The sequence below is a fragment of the Solea solea genome, chromosome 11 (genome assembly GCF_958295425.1).
Source record: "Solea solea chromosome 11, fSolSol10.1, whole genome shotgun sequence".
NCBI lineage: Eukaryota > Metazoa > Chordata > Actinopteri > Pleuronectiformes > Soleidae > Solea > Solea solea.
This window is the reverse complement of record NC_081144.1, coordinates 25,440,404-25,460,041: the sequence shown is the minus strand read 5'-3', so window position 1 is coordinate 25,460,041 and position 19,638 is coordinate 25,440,404. Positions and strand designations below refer to the sequence as shown.

Sequence of the window (19,638 nt, the reverse complement as noted above, 5' to 3'; positions counted from 1 at the left end):
GATCCCCAGGTTCTCTCAGGCCACACAGTGAGCAGCAGCTGTGACACACACAGGTAATACTGCACGTTCAGTCATAACAGCAGAGCTCCTCTTGTCACATGTTGAGAATTTGAAATAAATAAAGTAAATAAAGCTTCTATACGTTGTTTCTCCAGTGAAAAACCAATCAGCTTAGACGAGGAAATCATCACCTTCACATTGTACAGCTTTAAATCTAAACCAGAGAATTGAGATTAACCAGCGACTTAACCCAACGACAGTGACACTAATCTCACTAACACACACACACACAGTGACACACACACACACACACACATAAATGGGGTTTGATGAAGAGGAAAAAGTTCACACTGCAACAGAATCTTAATCCAAGCTCATTTGACGCACCATCACTTTACCTCTATCACCGTACAGCTGTCACACACACTCACACACACACACACACAAACACACACACACACACTTATTTTAAATACTGCAGAGACTTTGTTCAGTGAAGAAAAAAAACTACTTTATGTGATCGTTTATTTAAATGAAACTGTTTAATCTTAATTTCACAGACATGGTTTTCTGCAGATCAGCCAGAAAAGAAACATGTAAACCAATAACTGCACAAAATGTTTAAATTATGACTCACAATAAATCATTTTAAACCATCAAACGTGTGTGTGTGTGTGTGTGTGAATGAATCAAAGCTAAATATAAATAGTGTTTTCATTTTCTCTATGTGTTTTTCACTCCAATGTTTCTCAGTAAATGAAGCCAAACGTTCACAGCGGGAAGAAGAGGCAGAGTGTGTGTGTGTGTGAGTGTGTGTGTGTGTGGTTCAGTTCATCATTCACAAAAAGCAGAGCGGCTGTTTGTTTCGTTTGCTTCTGTCTGAAGATTGAGTCTGAGGTTTGACTCGGATAAGTGTGTGTGTTTAGTATAGACAGCACACTATACTAAACCGCCTTAACCGCGTCGCCTACACCTGCATAAAGACTGAAAAACAGGCGCGCGATACACAATATGATACAAATAATGATTTACTTTATGATGACAAATTTTGAGTTTAACAGCTGCTTCGCTTCACAATTCAAGCAGTCCATGTGTTACCAAGAGAGACCAATGTGACAGTTTAGGCTATTTCAGTATACATATACATATATACATATATACATATACATATATATATATATATATATATACATATATGTATATATATGTATATATATATATATATATACATATATACATATACATATACATGCATATATATATATATATATATATATATATATATATATATATATATATATGTATACATATGTATATATATATATATATATATATATATGTATATACACGGCACGAATGACCCCTGGCTGTTTGATTTCTCATTAACAGTCACGCGTGGTCTTCATGTCACGTATTTGAGGCGTCCTTCACCCGTCACGTAGGCGCATGTGCGACAACATGTGTGCAGCGTCTGCATGACGCCTACATGACGCCCGTCTGTCCATTGAAAGTGAATGAATGTACACACATGTTAGAGGTTTGATGTCATCGCATAGACGCTGTACACGCGTTTTTAGTATAGTGTGCTGGCATTAAATGACCCCCATAGCGTGTGTGTGTGTGTGTGTGTGTGTGTGTGTGTGTGTGTGTGTGTGTGTGTGTAACACGAGCAGAGAAACAGAGGCCAATAATTCCACTCAGCAGACTCTTTGATGTCCTGACCGAGACACTGAAATGATGTGGCTCTTTTTAAACAACTAATACGTGAAGCTTAAAAGCATCAGGGAAAAAATGTTCCAGGGCAAAGACGCTCGAGAAAAGACAAAGAAGAAAGAAGGAAAGAAAGAAGGGAGGAGTTAGCACCACTCCTCTTTGTCTGCTGGTTATTTCTGATTGTTCAGCTTCATAAAGGATTATTTCCATCACTGATCAAGAAATAATCCAGAATATAATCCAGAATGTGTTGAAATTGTCGAAGCTTTAAAATATCTGAATTCTCTTAGAAATAATATGAAAACATTTTATTTTCCACCTAAAAATTTGTCGACTAACTTCTCCACAAATCCATTGTTTTTTTATAAATATTGATTTGTGTTTGTCAAAAACATCTTGTTTTTTGTCCACAAATGATTTATATATATATATATATATATATATTTACATTTAAATTTAAATATTTAAGAAGCTGAAAAATACACTCACACACACAGTTTAATGAACGATCAAAATAGTTGACGATTAAAATCTAATAATTGTTGCAGCCCTAATCACTTGTGGATCCCTCTTCCCTCCTCCTCCTCCTCCTCCCTCCTCTCTCCTCCTCTCTCCTCGTGTACGACGACCAACAAATTGTTTCCTCAGAAGAAGAACACTGGACGGAGATGAAGTGGAACGATTCATTTCACGCTTGTCCTCCCTGCCTCGAAAGCATGTTGGTCTCATATCTGGTGGCACACACGCACACACACACACACACACACACACACACACGCACACACTTCCTGCAGATAGTGAGGCCACACACACACACACACACAGTGTAAATGCAAATCATGGGGGGTGTGGTTAAGGCTCAGTGGTTAAGACCCTGTGTGCAAAGACTTCATGGTCGCAAGTTCAACTCCACCCCTGGCAGGTTGTACTCACTTCCCTTGTAAGTCGCTTTGGATAAAAGCGTCTGCTAGATGACATGAACTGACATGTAACGACATGTAATGACATGTAATTTAATGTAATGTAAATCACACACAGACATAAAAACGAGACCTCGAGCATTCACACGTTCATCGTGGCTCTCCGTCAGCGAGGACAGTTGATCACAGAGCAGAGACGTCTCGTTAGATCGATGGAGGACGACGAACGCGACAAGGAAATCTACCTTCACACGGTCATCCAGCACTTAATCCTTTCACCCTTCTGTGACCATTGTGGCAATCTGTCCAGGGTTTGAGGAATAAGCTCCACAGAAGTCTTGGAAAGAACTTCACTTGATAGGAATAATGGACTGACAGAGGGTGAGACTGCAGGGGAGGGGCTAAGGTGCAGGGGAGGAGCTAAGGTAAGTGCTAAGACAGAAGATGCTCTTGGAAGAGCTGGATTTTCAAGAGCTTGATTTAAATTTGATGCGGGCGGCTCACAATAGCCAGAGGAGGTCAATGAACAGAGGGGCGTTCTAGACCATCTGTAGTGGTTTCACAGCACACGTGGGGAGGCCTGTTAGCAGCTGGAGCCTGTTGAGTTAGGTACAGTCGGATTTTTCTTATATTGAATAGTGCAAAGCGACAGAAGCAACGTGATCTGTAAAGGTCAACGTTACCGTCATGTGAAGGATAAAGTGGTAGAAGATGGATGGATGCCGGAAAGCAGAGAAATAGAACTGTAATTGCACTCATACACTCGTCATTACGGTAGAACCTCAGGACTTTAGCGTAGCGAGCATCCAATCACAGGCGAGATTCAGCGTCAGCTTCTCAGGACTGTGATTCCTCAACGGTTGAATAAGTGACAGATATGGAAAGTGAAAGTTATCTCCAGACATCACATGACACTGTTTACGCCGCCATGTTGGCAGGAAATGCTTATGGCATATTTCCACCGGCTCTACTCGCCTCCCCACGGCATGATTAGGTTCCATCTTTACAGCAGACTCCTGGTAGTTGTTGGAGATTAACCCACGTTTTTAGGATTGTTAAGTAGTTTTAACTGATCTACAGTTCGGCGCTGTTGGGACGCCAACAATCATCACACAGTTACCAACTCAGCACGCTTTTGGAACCTCACCAGAGCAGGGACTAAAAATAGTACCTGGTACCATTATTTTCATAAGCGATTAATCTTTTGATTATTTTCTCGATTCATCGATTAATCGTTTGGTCCATAAAATATCAGAAAACCTTAAAATGTTGATCGGTCAAACCTGGAAATGATGATGTTCTCAAATGTCTTGTTTTGTCCACAGACCTAAAGATGAACTTTTAATCATTTCTTTGTTCTCCAGACCAAAGAAACTAATAAAATATTCACATTTAAACAATCGGAAATCTTGTTTTAATCATTAAAAAAAGCTTCAAACAGATTAATCGATTATCAAAATAGTTGTCGATTAATTTAGTTATTGATTAATAATCGATTAATTGTTTCAGCCCTAGTGATGGCACTTCACTTCCACGCCTCTCCTCTACTCGACTCTACACAGCTGAGTTGCTTTTGTAAAGCAGTTGTTTTGGGTGAAAGTGAATCATTAGAATCATTAGAATCATTAGTTGAGATGAGTTGACAGAATGGTTCAGTCCTGCAGACACTGCAGTGAAATCCCAGTGAACGTGACTCTTCAGTGACGACACTCTCTGACCAATCAGAGGCCGGCAGTCTGATGACGTCACATGTTAGTATCAGCTGGACCTCGTTCGATCACTTGTTTAGTGGAAAAGGGCCACTATGCTGTGTTTCCATCATGGTACGGTTCAGATCGGTTCAGCTCAGTTCAGTTTGGTACGGTCTGGAACGGTAAAGTCCTCGGTCAGGCTTGTGTTTCCACTGACATCACTACTTTTACTTGGTAGGCGGGGATTGTGGGCTGCCGCGTAGCATGATGTCGTAGCGGCGCGATGACCACAGACGATGACAATGAAGCGGTTTGTCTCAACAACACAAAGTCAAACTTTGTATTAGAACAGACTGCAGGTGTCAAAGAGGGCGTGGCATTTCCTGTAGTCTAGTCAGCTGACTGTCGTAGGTGGAGCCAGTCTAGCTCCACCCTGACTGCAGGGACGGGTTAATTTGGTCCTAAAAAGTCAAACTAAATCCACTCACTGCAGCTAACTCTACCCAGTGCCTGATTTTGAAAAATGCCAAGAAGTGGGCTGAGAGCTGAGGGAGGTAGAGGAGGAGGGAGGAGCAGTGCAGGGGGCGTGGTCTGACACCTGACGAGGCGCTTGCGACAAAGTGACAGCTCTTGGGTTTATAGAAAGGGGAGGAGTCAGGACAACAAGCCTCGCGGTTAGTGGAGGACCAGCTGGTGTTTGACCAGAGAGGGCAGTAGAGACACAGATTATTATCATAACACCTATAATTTAAACTGTGAAACATGAACTAGAAACACATTCTGTTCTTTTTATCGTCACAGAACCTCAGAAAAGTGCCGAGTCATCTCTCGGAGCGTTCTATGTTGTTCCTTATTTTCTGTTTCTGAGCTTCATTTCCGTCCTGACGGAGCGAATGTAACTCATTAAAACATATTGTGATTCTGATCCACGTCAAAATGATGGATTCTGAAGCAAAGCGTGGCTCTCTGGAAACCTTCAAACAGGAAGTGGCCTCAGTCTCCACGTCCTCTCATAAACAGCCATAATTCACATTCACCAGAGAACATAATAGCAGAGAGAGCAGCGCTCATCCATTCACATGGAACTGATTCATTGTCCTCGGTGTATCTGTAGTCGCCCGTGTGCCTGGAAAACATTTGTCATCCTCAGCAGCTGCGTGAGTGTGGCCGTCCTCCGCTCCACGATTCCACTCCACACGTTCCCACAGACTCAGATTGATTCGAGCAGCAGCCAGCGTGAAAGTGGAAGTGGCGGCGGTGGAGGTATAAAGGCGACATTCATCCCTGCCAAGTGGAGATTTATTAGGGGGAAGTTATTTTTCTTTGGACTGTGGTTTTATTTGAGTTTACTTTGAAAGGCTAACAAAAGAAATGAGGGAAATAAACGAAGCGAATCTGAGACACGGTGAAAACTTTTTTAACTGCAAAGTTCAACGGGAATTTAATGAACACTATGAATCACATTCAGGTGCAAACATTCATCCATCTTCTACCGCTCTCTCCTCCACATGTGGGCGCTGGTGCCAATCCCAGCTGGCACAGGGTGAAAGGCGGAGTCACAGGTCACCTGTCCATCACAGAGACAAACAACCGCCCACTCTCACGGCCAATTTAGAGTCCAGTTTACCTGCCAGAGCAAACCCACAGACACAGGGAGAACATGTGACCTCCATGCAGAAACACCTTTGTTCTGACCGGGTCTGGAACCCCGGGTCTGGAACCCGGGTCACGAACAATACGATACACGATACCAATAATATCACGATACAACAATGATAATCAGTATCACACAGTGATACAAAGTCTTCTTCAGTCACTTACACACAAGTTTCTACTCACTCATTTGAGCGGCGCCACCGTGAGGAGACATGAAGCAGTGAAACTGTCTCTCTCTCTAATTACAGTGTGAGTAACTGGTTGTGCGTTGGCTAAAGCTAACAACACTAGCACATGAAAGTATAGCAGCACAGGATGCGCTTCAGTAATTAACTCAGTGACACATGTGTCATTTTCTCACACACACACGCACACGCACACACACACACACACACACACACACACACACACATGGTTTCCATGACTTCAGAGGACATTACATTGACTTACATTCATTTCCTGGAGACTAACGCTAACCCTAACCAGAATTACTACTGGCCTAATCCTAACCCTGACCTCTGACCTCAGCCTAACATGTCTTCACCTCTTCTTTCAGGAGGTTCACAGGTTGAAGGACTTGTATCAAAAAGTTTGACAAATCTTTATACTTTAAAAAACAGTTTGTGGTCATTCAGAGGAACAGGAAATGATTGTTATATTTCACTGTGGCTCAGATTAGAAACATTAACCATCAACAGCTTCTCTTACAACACTTAAAAAAGCCCTTAAGTTAAATGAAATGTTGCAGGGACCAGACAAAGCTGTCTCCATGAGGACGACTGGTCCTGACAAGGTCAGTGTTTCAAAAAAGTCCTAAAGAGGCATCAAATACAAGAACACACACACACACACACCGTGTTCCCTCCCCATGAGCAGAATCAAATTCAGCTCGATCACAGTTTGGTCAATGAGAACGAGGGAGGGAGAGAGGAAGTGATGAGAGGGTGAGGAGGGGCAGTTGCCAGGGCACACACGCGCGCACACACACACACACACACACCTCCATCGCTCACCTCATCGGCAGCCGTGCTGAACCAAACCTGACAGCTATTCAATTTTCCCAAAGCTAAATCTAATCTGCAGCGTCTCCCCGTCACTGACACACGGTTACACTGAAACGCCTCAGCTGTCAGTGTCACACACACACACACACATGCACACGCACACACACATGCACACACACACACACCGTCTCCCCGTCACTGACACACGGTTACACTGAAACGCCTCAGCTGTCAGTGTCACACACACACACACACATGCACATACACACACACACACACACACACACACCGTCTCCCCGTCACTGACACACGGTTACACTGAAACGCCTCAGCTGTCAGTGTCAAACACACACACACACACACACACACACACACACTCACACACACACACACCGTCTCCCCGTCACTGACACACGGTTACACTGAAACGCCTCAGCTGTCAGTGTCACACACACACACACACACACATTTTCCCACTGTGACGGCCTACTTTTCTGTCCGACTGTGCTCCCTCCCTCTAGGTTCAGGTGTGCTTGTGGGCGGGGCATCCCTTAACACCTGCATGCTGTTCCTGAGAGGCAGGAAAAGCTCACACACTCACAGAGCACATTTCACCCACTGCAGCACTCACACACCACACTAATGGCCCCTGAGTGACTGACTCCACGCTGAACTGGCAACCATTTTTGAATTTTGAAAAATGTGAAACATGTTGACTGCGTTCTGCTCGGCTTCTCTAACCAAGAAAAACAAGTGAGAACATCATCGTTTATGAATCTTCACAATATTTCTATGAGACGTCAGAGGCTGCAGCACACACGCGCGCACACACACACACACCACACACACACACACACACTCCACAGTCTGGCAAATCGATTCCAGCACACTCTTGTCACACATCATTACACCTTCCCATCATCCTCTGCTCTTTTCCTTTGTGTGTGTGTGTTAGTGCAGTTAAATCCTGGTGTGTTTACTACCTTGGTTCAGTTCATTTGGGTCTGAAATATCGACACCAGGTTTTACGACTTAATGGGGCAAGAGATCGGGGGCAAGATTAGAGCCGTCGACCCACAGTCCTGAGAATCAGGTCTCGTGAGAAACACGAAAAAGCAGAGAAATCCGTTGTTGGAGGAAGTGAGGAAACGACCTGAGGACGTGGACTGAGAAGTAAAAGTACCGAATCGCGAGTAGTTTTCTTCGGCTGAATTTTTGGGTTTTTCCAAAGTTCCTGCTAAAGTGATTTTAACAGGTTTAAGAGTTTTCAAACAGATTCTTTTTACATTTAGCGAAATCACTTTGTGACAATTGGATTATCTGGCCAAGACTAACCAACAGATTTATCAATAATGACACGTAATAGTTGCTCTGCTGTCGATGCAACACAATCATGGTTCGTCTTATCCACACGTCACGTCGAGTCGCAGTGCTTTGATTCCACAGAGCCACACACACACACACACAGACACACACACACACACACACGCACACGCACACGCACACACGCACACAGAGACAGACACACACACACTCCTATAGACAAGGTTGCTCAATGATACATGAAATTAAAGATTTGAACAGAATAGCAGCGAGGAGGCTAAAACACACAGAGCTAATTCAGGCTGTCAGTGGGAGACATTTAATGTGTCTCAAACACACGTCTGTGTGTGTGTGTGTGTGTGTGTGTGTGTGCACATGTTCTTATACTAATATATTTGTGGGGTCCAAAGAACGTACAAACATATCTTCGTCCTCACAGGGTTAAGACCTGGGTTAAAAACAAGTTTTTTGTGTGTGTTTATACTTGTACTTATATCTTTGTGAGGTCCAAAAAAAGTACCAACCTATCATCATGAGGACATTTTGTCTCAGTCCCACATCTGTAAAGTACTTCTTCCTGGTTTTAGCGTTAGGGTTAGAATTAGGTTGAGGTTAGGGTTAGGTTGAGGTTAGGTTGAGGTTAGGGTTAGGTTGAGGTTAAAATTAGATTGAGGTTAGGGTTAGGTTGAGGTTAGAATTAGGTTGAGGTTAGAGTTAGATTGAGGTTAGGGTTAGGTTTTGGTTAGAATTGGGTTGAGGTTAGAATTAGGTTGAGGTTAGGGTTAGGTTGAGGTTAGAATTAGGTTGAGGTTAGGTTGAGGTTAGGGTTAGGTTGAGGGTACAATTAGATTGAGGTTAGGGTTAGGTTGAGGTTAGAATTAGGTTGAGGTTAGAATTAGGGTGCGACAGGTGCGATGTGTGCGACAGACAAAGTTCAGCGCGCAGGGTTAGGTTTAGGGTAAGGGCAAGGGTTAGGGTTAAGGGTTAAGGGTTAAGGGTTAGGGTAAGGGTTAGGGTGAGGCGACAGGCGCGATGTATGCGACAGACAAAGTTCAGCGCGCAGGCTGCTGCGTGTGCAGCCCAGATTTTGGAACCGTGTACAAAGAACGCGCTGGATGCACGTGGACGGCGCATGCACAAACTGAATCTCCGTCCCACCGGGACGTGGAGTATTAAGCCCCACCCACCAAGCAGAAAAAAACATTTCGACAACAACTGGCGACCCTCGACCCAGCTGACGGACCTGTCAGAACCAGACGTGTCCGAGGGAGATGAAGCATCGTTCTCTTCTTCTTTGGTAGGAATGCGTCCTGACCTGTAGCGCCACCTGATGGTGAAGTCAGATACTACAGGACTTGGACGTGCAGGGTGTGTGTGTGTGTACATGTGTGATGGTAAAGGTTGGAATGTCTTCACTAAGAACTCTGTGTGTGTGTTCCTGTATCTGTTCCCTCTTCAGGACTTTTTTCTGTCATAAACACTGACCTTGTCAGAACCAGTTGTCCTCATGGGGACCAAAAACCTGGTCCTAATGAGGCAGAACCTGGTTAAAGTTAGTGACAAGGAATGGAATGGAATTCAATGCAGAGTAAATACTGCATAGGAACTGTATTTGTACACAAGAGTACTGCGCAGAACTTCATTGATCACACACACACACACACACACACACACACACACACACACACACAGTGACTGGTATAACCTTGAAACAGGAGCTGTTTCCGATGGTTACAGGAAGTGGGCTGGGGCGTGGGAAGAGAGGACAGATCAGGTCAGGGGGGAGGAAAGAGGAGGAAAGGAGGAAATAGGAGAGGTGAGTGTGAGATGACAGGATGAATAAACTCCATCTGAATTAAAACTATGAAAATGGCGTAAAAAAATAAATGTTCAGTTGTATTTTGTTAATGATGACGAACGTTACAGCTTTTAAAATAACATGACTCATCATATTTAGCATGACACAACACATAAGTCTTGATGTTTCGGAACTTTGCTGACGTCAGAGCCGAGGTTCAGTCTCCTGAGGTCTTTGTTTGAACAGTTATTTACATCGTCGATCGATGAGTCGTTACAATGTCAGAAAATACTGATCAGTGTTTGATGAAAATGATGACGTGCTCAAACACGAAATGGTTTCTTTGTTTCTCCCCGTGTGTTTGGGGGGGGGTTTAGTCATTGTTTAATCACATAATTGTTTTACAACAAAAATCTGTAAGTTGTAAATTTAATAATAAACAGCAGTATTAATACACAGTACTAAATTTAACCAGCCTCGTTAGGAACAGGTTTTGGTCTCAGACTTGGTAGAACACCAAGTCTGACTCCAGTCTGACTAAGTGTTCACATGCAGGAGTCACATTATCCAGGTATGTTAGTCAGACTAAGACTAGCTCCATTTTAGTCAGACTAACGTGAATTATTGTCTTAGTCTGACTAAGATCAGACTTTTAACAGGAATGTGAACGTAAACGTCAGTTTTTATGACAGAAAAGGTCCTGAAGAGGTCTGTGTGTGTGTGTGTGTGTGTGTGTGTGTGTTCTCTCCTTCTTCTTCTTCTCTTTAAAAGCATCTGTGACCTCAGGGAGAATCCCTGGTTCATGCCCAGCGTTCAGGACCTGAACCGGGACCTGGACTCCGTCACACACGTGTCATGAATGTGGACGTTCCGCACAAACGGACACGTTGAATAACACTTTTACTACAGAGTGTGTTTTCTGTGAGAAAAGATGCTCTTCCCTCACAAAGAGGTCTTTTCTTTACTCAATTAACCCTGAGGCCTTCATTTCCATTTCAGAAGCAGGTCGTCGCTCTGTGGGAGGGTTATCTGCTTCATGGAGGCGGAAAAAGAAAAGAGAAAAGATGAGAGGGGGAAATTTCCCTTTTTTTCGTCTATCCCGTCAAACAGATAAGACACTCGTCTGTTTTATCAGCAGCTGATAAAACCATGTTATTCATTTTTAAACATTATAATATCTCAATATTTGGGGGGGGGGGGGGGGGGATTTTGACGATAACGATAATTACTTTTTTTTTTGGTTCTCAAACTGTGGTACGTGACCTTCCTCTGGTACATGGAGGAATCATAGATACTGTGAGAGAAAATGAACGGTGGCATTCGTCATCTTTGTATCCGTAACATTAAGCATCACAACACTTAACCCAAACCTAAAACCAAGATTAACCCTTAAAAAAGCCCTTAAATGTTGCAGGGACAAGGGACAAGGATCACCACAACCTTAACCCTTCAACTACCATCGTATTTTTTAACTGTTGCTCTAAGTTAAAACTCACAAAACACAAAATCACCTAAATGTGTATTTAAGTGCAAACATTAATGTTTGACGTTTCTTGGGCTCATTGGGAGGTGTGTTAAAACACCCACCTCCCCCACGGGTGTGACGCCCCGGTGTGTGTGTGTGTGTGTGTGTGGGGGAGAGGAGAAATAGGTGTGAGTCCCGTTTATTGTCATTTTAACACAAAATGAACGATATCGATACAAGCGATATTGTCCTGTGTTTTAACTCGTTTAGAAATATATCGATATATATTTAAATATCGAGATATCGCCCAGCCCTAATATAAACCTGTTAGTCTGACTAAAATGGAGCTAATCTTAGTCGGACTAACACACCTGGATAATGTGACTCATAATCTGATTCCTCCTGCATGTAAACACTTGTAATGCATGGAAAATGGAGCTCGCCCTGGAGGGGAAACCTCTGACACAAGCTAATCTGAAACTGTACCGGGAATAAACCTCGGGCTGACAATATGGGTCCCAGGCGGGTTTGTCCGTGGTTTCCATGGTGACCCATGATGGGGCCAAAGTAACTTTAACTCTGGAACTCGTTGGTAACATCTCAAAGATAAATCTGACAGAGAAGTTCCCATCATTGCAAACAAACAAATAAAATACAATAATTATGAATGATTAAACTGATATTTGTGTATTTTTTGATATTGACACAAACAGGCCGCCTACATGATGAATATACAGTAATGACTAAGCTCCACGGTGCTGCTGATTTAATTAAGACCTGTTTCTGAGTTTAGTAAACGCTGATGATTGTTGTTGCATCACATCTTACAGCTGCCACACACACACACACACACGACACGGCACATCCACGCCTCTACACACACACGACATGACGCGTGAGCCCACTCAGAGGTCATCTTCAGCTCTGACCTTCATCCATTAGCCGGCGTTAACTCAACAACTGACCCTGCATTAGAGAGAAATCTGCATTCCACCACACTCAGAAACCCTCGCAGCGAGGCGTGTGTGTGTGTGTGTGTGTGTGTGTGAAAGCATCTGCCAGAGTGCTGGAGAAATGGACAGCCGTTTAAAAAGAGGCACATGTTGTGAATAAGCTTTTAAAAGAGTCTCTGCCTCACATTAACTCTTCTCTAGTGGCTGTAAAAGCAGCAGGTTTTTCTCACTCTGACGGAGAAACGGTGACATTTTTCTCTCCACTCAGAAAATTACTCAGCAGCACTTCACTCACTCACTCACTCACTCACTCACTCACATGTTAAACAGTGATTTTCAGAAAAGGCTCTTGTTGCCTTTAACGTCAGTGATGATGAGACTGAGGCTGCGTTCACAGCAGCTTCTTCTTAAAGCATCAAAGAAGTGAACTCTGCTCGTCTATAAACGGAGGTCTCGGTTTTCGCGGACAACAGCGCAGGGCATTGTGGGTAAACACACCGACGTGTGTGCAGAACGACGGCCGGGAGAAAATGAGGCGAATACGTTTTTTAAAAGTTTGTTTCACTGAAGCGTGAAAGCAAACTCGGAGCGACTGAACCGAGGGCAGTTTTCTCTGCGACACAAACACAAACAAAGCAGACGCAACAAGCCTCTGTCGGCCTCTGCTGGTCATAGTGGCAAGTGCAGAAACACAAACTATTTAAATTCACAACCTTACAAGGACCTGTGGGAACATCTTTCTCGTCTGACACAAACACCAACATGTGACTTGTAAAGCAGTTGTTTTGGGTGAAAATGAATCATTAGAATCATTAGAATCATTAGAATCATGAGTTCGGATACGTTGACAGAAAGTGAAATCCCAGTGAACGTGGTGACGATGGTGCGGTCTGTGAATCCACTCCAGACTGTGAAAACACATTTGCTGAATGTTGCCGATGAACGCATGTTTTTCGCGCTCATGACTCTTCAGTGACGACACTCTCTGACCAATCAGAGGCCAGCAGCCTGATGATGTCACAGTTTAGTACCAGCTGAACGTCGTCAGAGCAGGAACTAAAAAAACATACATTTGAAGGATTTGAAGGAGCCGTGGGAACTCGTCCAGTCCTCACAGAATCATCTACAATGACCTTTGACTATTTTCCTCTCGGAGCCGCTCGCCGAGCAGAAGACACTGAGGTGAAGAAGAAGAAACGACGGATTCAAACTCACCTTCTGCAGCAGCTGAGAACCAGAATACTTTGCAGAGATGGATTTCATTTCTCCACCAAACGCTGAAGCCCAGAGCTTCACTCTGCAACGACACAGCAACAGAGTCGACTTCAGCACATTTTTAAACATTAAAAAACTCAACTACATTTTCATTTTGCTCACTTTACAGAAACTGTTCTTAATATTTGTAATGCTTTTTAAAATTAAAGGCTTAACTTATTTTAGGACAAAAAAACACAACATCGTCATTTACTATAAAATGACACAGTAACGTACAGGAAAAGTACACAATATAGTTCAGTAATTCACTGTAAACACAGTTATTTAAAGTACAGTGGAATATTTTTACCGGGCAATATTTTAATGTTGTATTACTTATTTGTTGAGTTTTGTGCAGATGTACTTCTATTTATATTTTATTCCTGTTAAATAAGTAAAAATATGAACCTGTGTTTGTCATGACTGAAGTTTTAATGCTTTAAAATTATACAGCAGCTTATTTTACAGTGTAATACTTTTAGTTAATTACTTAATTTTAGAGCTTATTCGTTGTATTTTCTATTCTATTCTTCTATTTAGTGTGATTTCACTGTGAAAAAGAAAACAAACAAGTCTCATAAATAAGCTCCAATAAACACTTTGTCATTTCACTTTAATTTACTGTAAATGTTGTGAATAGTTTACAGTGTAATACTTTAATTTGCATTTATTTAAATTCTACCTTGAGTTTTGTTACAGACTTAATTAAAAAAAACAATACGTTAATTATTCTAACTTGTTAAAGAAGTGCAGTGCCGCCGCGTGGACACGACTCGTGTACTCACACGGACGCGGGGATGCTCTGGTGCGTGGACGACACATCCGAGACTCTGCTGCAGATCACGCTGAAGAAAAGTAACAGCACACACGCGCTGGAAACCACGCGCCACTGATCCAGCCGCATCTTCAGGGCGCAAATATCTTCCCCGCGCGCGCGCACACACACACACACACAGCGAGTTTTTAGTGTGTGGGTTTTTTTTAAGCCGCCACCGTGGATTTGTTTCTCTTCTCCTCCACAAGAAAAAAAATAAGGTAATAAAGAGAATAAAGAGGAGGAGGTGAGGAGTCACATATGAGGACAGCGTGGAGCGCTCATCATGTCCTCGCGCTGCGGTGCGTCTTTGAGCCAAAGTGCGCGTAATGTCGCGGCGTCTGCGCTCTCACTGGCGGAAAGTAGAGCTCGAGAGAAACCGCTCTTCTTCCTCCTCCTCCTCCTGCTCCTCCTGCTGCTCCCGTGACTGCTGTGTAATTTCCACGGAGCACACACACACACGCACACACACAGTGAGAGCGCAGCAGAGTGAAGGTTCAAAGGAGGAAACAGAGGAGATCATCAAACGATGCAGCGCGTAAGATGGACACGCCCACTCCTCCTGAGAGAGAGAGCTCTGCAGCCTCTCACACACGCGCACACTCACACACTTCCTCTCCAGAATCAGAGGATGTTGAGGATGCTGCTCTATTACACACACACACACACGTTTTTATATCTTAGTGAGGACACTTCATAGACATAATGCCCTATAGCCCCTTACCTTAACCTTAACCATCATAACTAAGTGCCTAACCCTAAATCCAGGTCTTAACTCTTAAAAAAAAGCCCTTTAAAATCATGGGGATGTGACTACATGTCCCAACGATGTCCACACAAAGACAGGTTTGTATATTTGTTTGGACCTCACAAAGACTATAATACAAACACACACACATCTGCATGGACCTCACAAAGACATTAATACAAACACACACACATCTGCATGGACCTCACAAAGATATTAATACAAACACACACACACATCTGCATGGACCTCACAAAGACATTAATACAAACACATCTGCATGGACCTCACAAAGACATTAATACAAACACACACACATCTGCATGGACCTCACAAAGACGTTAATACAAACACACACACCTGCATGGACCTCACAAAGACATTAATACAAACACACATACATCTGCATGGACCCCACAAAGATATTAATACAAACATACACACATCTGCATGGACCTCACAAAGACATTAATACAAACACAAACACACACACACACACACACACACATCTGCATGGACCTCACAAAGACATTAATACAAACACACACACATCTGCATGGACCTCACAAAGACATTAATACAAACACACACATCTGCATGGACCTCACAAAGACATTAATACAAACACACACACATCTGCATGGACCTCACAAAGACATTAATACAAACACACACATCTGCATGGACCTCACAAAGACATTAATACAAACACACACACACACACACATCTGCATGGACCTCACAAAGACATTAATACCAACACACACACACATCTGCATGGACCTCACAAAGACGTTAATACAAACACACACACCTGCATGGACCTCACAAAGATATTAATACAAACATACACACATCTGCATGGACCTCACAAAGACATTAATACAAACACAAACACACACACACACACACACACACATCTGCATGGACCTCACAAAGACATTAATACAAACACACACACATCTGCATGGACCTCACAAAGACATTAATACAAACACACACATCTGCATGGACCTCACAAAGACATTAATACAAACACACACACACACACATCTGCATGGACCTCACAAAGACATTAATACAAACACACACACATCTGCATGGACCTCACAAAGACATTAATACAAACACACACATCTGCATGGACCTCACAAAGACATTAATACAAACACACACACACACACATCTGCATGGACCTCACAAAGACATTAATACCAACACACACACACATCTGCATGGACCTCACAAAGACGTTAATACAAACACACACACCTGCATGGACCTCACAAAGACATTAATACAAACACGCATACATCTGCATGGACCCCACAAAGACATTAATACAAACATACACACATCTGCATGGACCCCACAAAGACATTAATACAAATACACACACTTCTGCATGTTAAGTGAGGACCCTCACACTAAAACCAGGTCTTAAGACCCAAAAAAATGTGAGACCAACCAAAGCCTCATCACTAACCTTAACTATAACCAGTTAATAACTCACACTAACCTTAACTATAACCACAATTCATCAGGACCAGGTTTTATGTCTCCATGAGGACGACCGGTCCTGACAAGGTCAGTGTTTATGACAGAAAACACACACACACACACTCTCTATTCTTCCGTCTGTCTTTAGTCAGCAGTAAAATTCTGCTTCAGTGAACTCGACATAAGAGTGAACGAGTTAATCTGACATGAAAGCTGAAGGCAGATTATTAGAAAGTGTGTGTGTGTCCAGGTATTACTACTGTTGTGGGGACCTAACTCTGTTGACACAGTCACATGACGAGGACTTGTCCCCGTGGGGACAACAATGCAACGATTATTTTATTATGAATCGATTATTAAATTAATCAGCAACTACTTTGATAATCGATGAATGAATGAAATTTGACAGTTTTTTTAAACAATAAAAAACAAAACAGTTTCTGTTATTTTTCCACTGATCCATCAGTCAAATGTTAAAATGGCTCTTTAAGGTTTTTTGTTTCACCCTCAAATTTGTTTCCCCGTTTGATTTTCAGCTTTACACTGACACCATATGTTTCAATACAGTATGTTTAATATAAAATATCCATAAAACTAAAAGGGATATTTGAAGTTACACACCGACGTCACACATGACAAACACACACAAAAGGTTTCTTTATACCAAGAAAACTGCAAAAATACAAATAAAACAAATAAAAAGTATGATTTTTAACAAGGCTAAAAGCTCCCCTGAGTGCAAAGTGTTTTTGTGAACAAGGACGTTTGAGAGTCTAAATAAAAGCTGCTGTGAGTGCAGCGACTGATGAACAAGTGAAAAATAACTAACACCAGGAAAGTAAATGCGTCATTTGTGACGGATTTCAAAATCTGACCACGCTTAAAGGAAGAGGACGGGATTTTCTGTGAGGGAAAACAGCCGAGATCCACTTTTAAGTGATGGACAAGTGATTGTCCTCAAAGTCAAAGTCCGTCTTTGTCTTTTGTCTTTGGTGAGACAGAAATCATCACGTCGTCATTTTTTTCCTCTCTCTTTCTTAACTTTACTCGCTCATTGTTCTGCACGGAATCTCACGTCAGCAGCGGAGAGAGAGACAGTGGACAGTGAGTCATGATGTCTCCACGTCTGTCCTGCGTCGTCTCGTCTACGTACATCAAGCAACGCAGGGCATCAAACAGTAGGTGGCGTCGTCACAAACAAGGGAGACATTTACCTCAATATCAACTTCACTTTACTGCACAACATTCAAGCACTTTCAAGGACCCATGTCTGTTTAGGGTGATTTCCAAAAACCTTCAAGGTCCTTGAATTTATTTTAATTCACAAACCTTCAAGGATTTCAATGACTCATGTCTATTTAGTGTTATTTTCAAACAATTTTTTTTTCAAATTCCCAAACTTTCAAGGAGTTCAAGGATCCATGGGAACCCTATGCACAGCAGACTGATTTTTTTTTGTTGTCACTCTCCCTGCACCAAAGTCCATGGAGACACAGGAGCTGCTGGACAACTGCTGCCTCTTGTGGTGAGTTTGTGTCACTGAAGTTAATCTGAACGCCGGATTAGAAAATCTGAAGTCGCAAAAATAACACGGTAGCACAACTACTCCTGTGTGCTGTGGCGTTAAATTGTTGATTTTCTCTATGGAGTTTGGTGCAGGAGGTGATGTGTGTGTGTGTGTGTTCTGTATGGTCTGGTTATTAATGTGGTTGTGTGAACAATCTGAATTTATTATAGCACCAACAAAGTCACATGATTTCATATACTCTAGGATAATAAAGTCACACACACACACACACACAGAGAATGAGTCATGGGTCACATCTGAGGAAAGAATAAAAAACATCAAAGACTAATGACCCACTCTTCCACCTCATCTTCATCTTCACACACCCACGACCATTTCCTCAGCTGTGTAATCACAGGAGATTCTGGAGAGCACAGTGAACCTGCTGAGTGCCTCGACCACCATGACTCAGCTGATATTTAACATTTACTTTGACTGAATGCGTAAAGTGTTGTTTTTTTTAAATGGAATATAACTGTTAAAGGAACTTGCCGATACCGTTACCAAAAACCTGTCGTCATTAAAGACTATTTATGAATGTATGAAGTCGTAATAACAACTCATTTCACCAACTGTGTCACAAATAATGTCCCAAAAACCAGAAACAAACATGACTCGGCTGAAATTCTTTTACTGAGGATTTTCAGATTGTGTAGGATTCCACAGCCGGGGGGTTTGCCAGCTCAAGTCCCCGCCAATACAAACGCTCTGGTGGTATGCGACGCTCTGGCGGTATGCGACACTCTGACGGTATGCGACACTCTGACGATTACGACGTTCTGGCGGTATGCGACGCTCTGGCGGGATACAGCGCTCTGGCGGTATGCGACGCTCTGGCGGTATACAACGCTCAGGCGGTATGTGACACTCTGGCGGTATGCGACACTCTGACGGTATACGACACTCTGGCGGTATACAACGCTCTGGCGGTATGTGACGCTCTGACGGATGTGACACTGCGGTTTGCGATGCACTGACAGTATACGACGCTCTGGCGTACACGACGCTCTGACGGTATACGACGCTCTGGCGGTATGTGGCGCTCTGACGTATGTGGCGCTCCGACGGTATACGACGCCCTGACGTTATACAACACGACAGAGCGATGGTATACGATGCAACAGAGGGATGTATGCGACGCTCTGACAGTATACGACGCTCTGACGGTATATGACGCAACAGAGGGATGTATGCAACGCTCTCAGGATTTGTCTTGGCAGCAGCAGTGGCAT

The 19,638-nt window shown here is 42.9% G+C and overlaps 1 protein-coding gene across 2 annotated transcripts in view; it reads right to left on the bottom strand.

Annotated features, from left to right (window-relative positions):
• Window positions 1–15,136, bottom strand: part of cacna2d3a (calcium channel, voltage-dependent, alpha 2/delta subunit 3a) — a 109,882-nt gene extending 94,746 nt beyond the window's left edge. Inside the window, exons 1-2 of one of the 2 annotated variants that reach the window (XM_058642736.1) lie at window positions 14,563–15,136; window positions 13,739–13,820 (exon numbers count right to left, since the gene is read on the bottom strand). In XM_058642736.1, coding sequence (XP_058498719.1) covers window positions 13,739–13,820; window positions 14,563–14,681 — 201 coding nt within the window. In that variant the 5' untranslated portion in view covers window positions 14,682–15,136. The remainder of the gene's footprint in view (window positions 1–13,738; window positions 13,821–14,562) is intronic. The other variant, XM_058642738.1, reaches the window with a different exon arrangement.
• Between the last annotated feature and the right edge of the window lie 4,502 nt (window positions 15,137–19,638).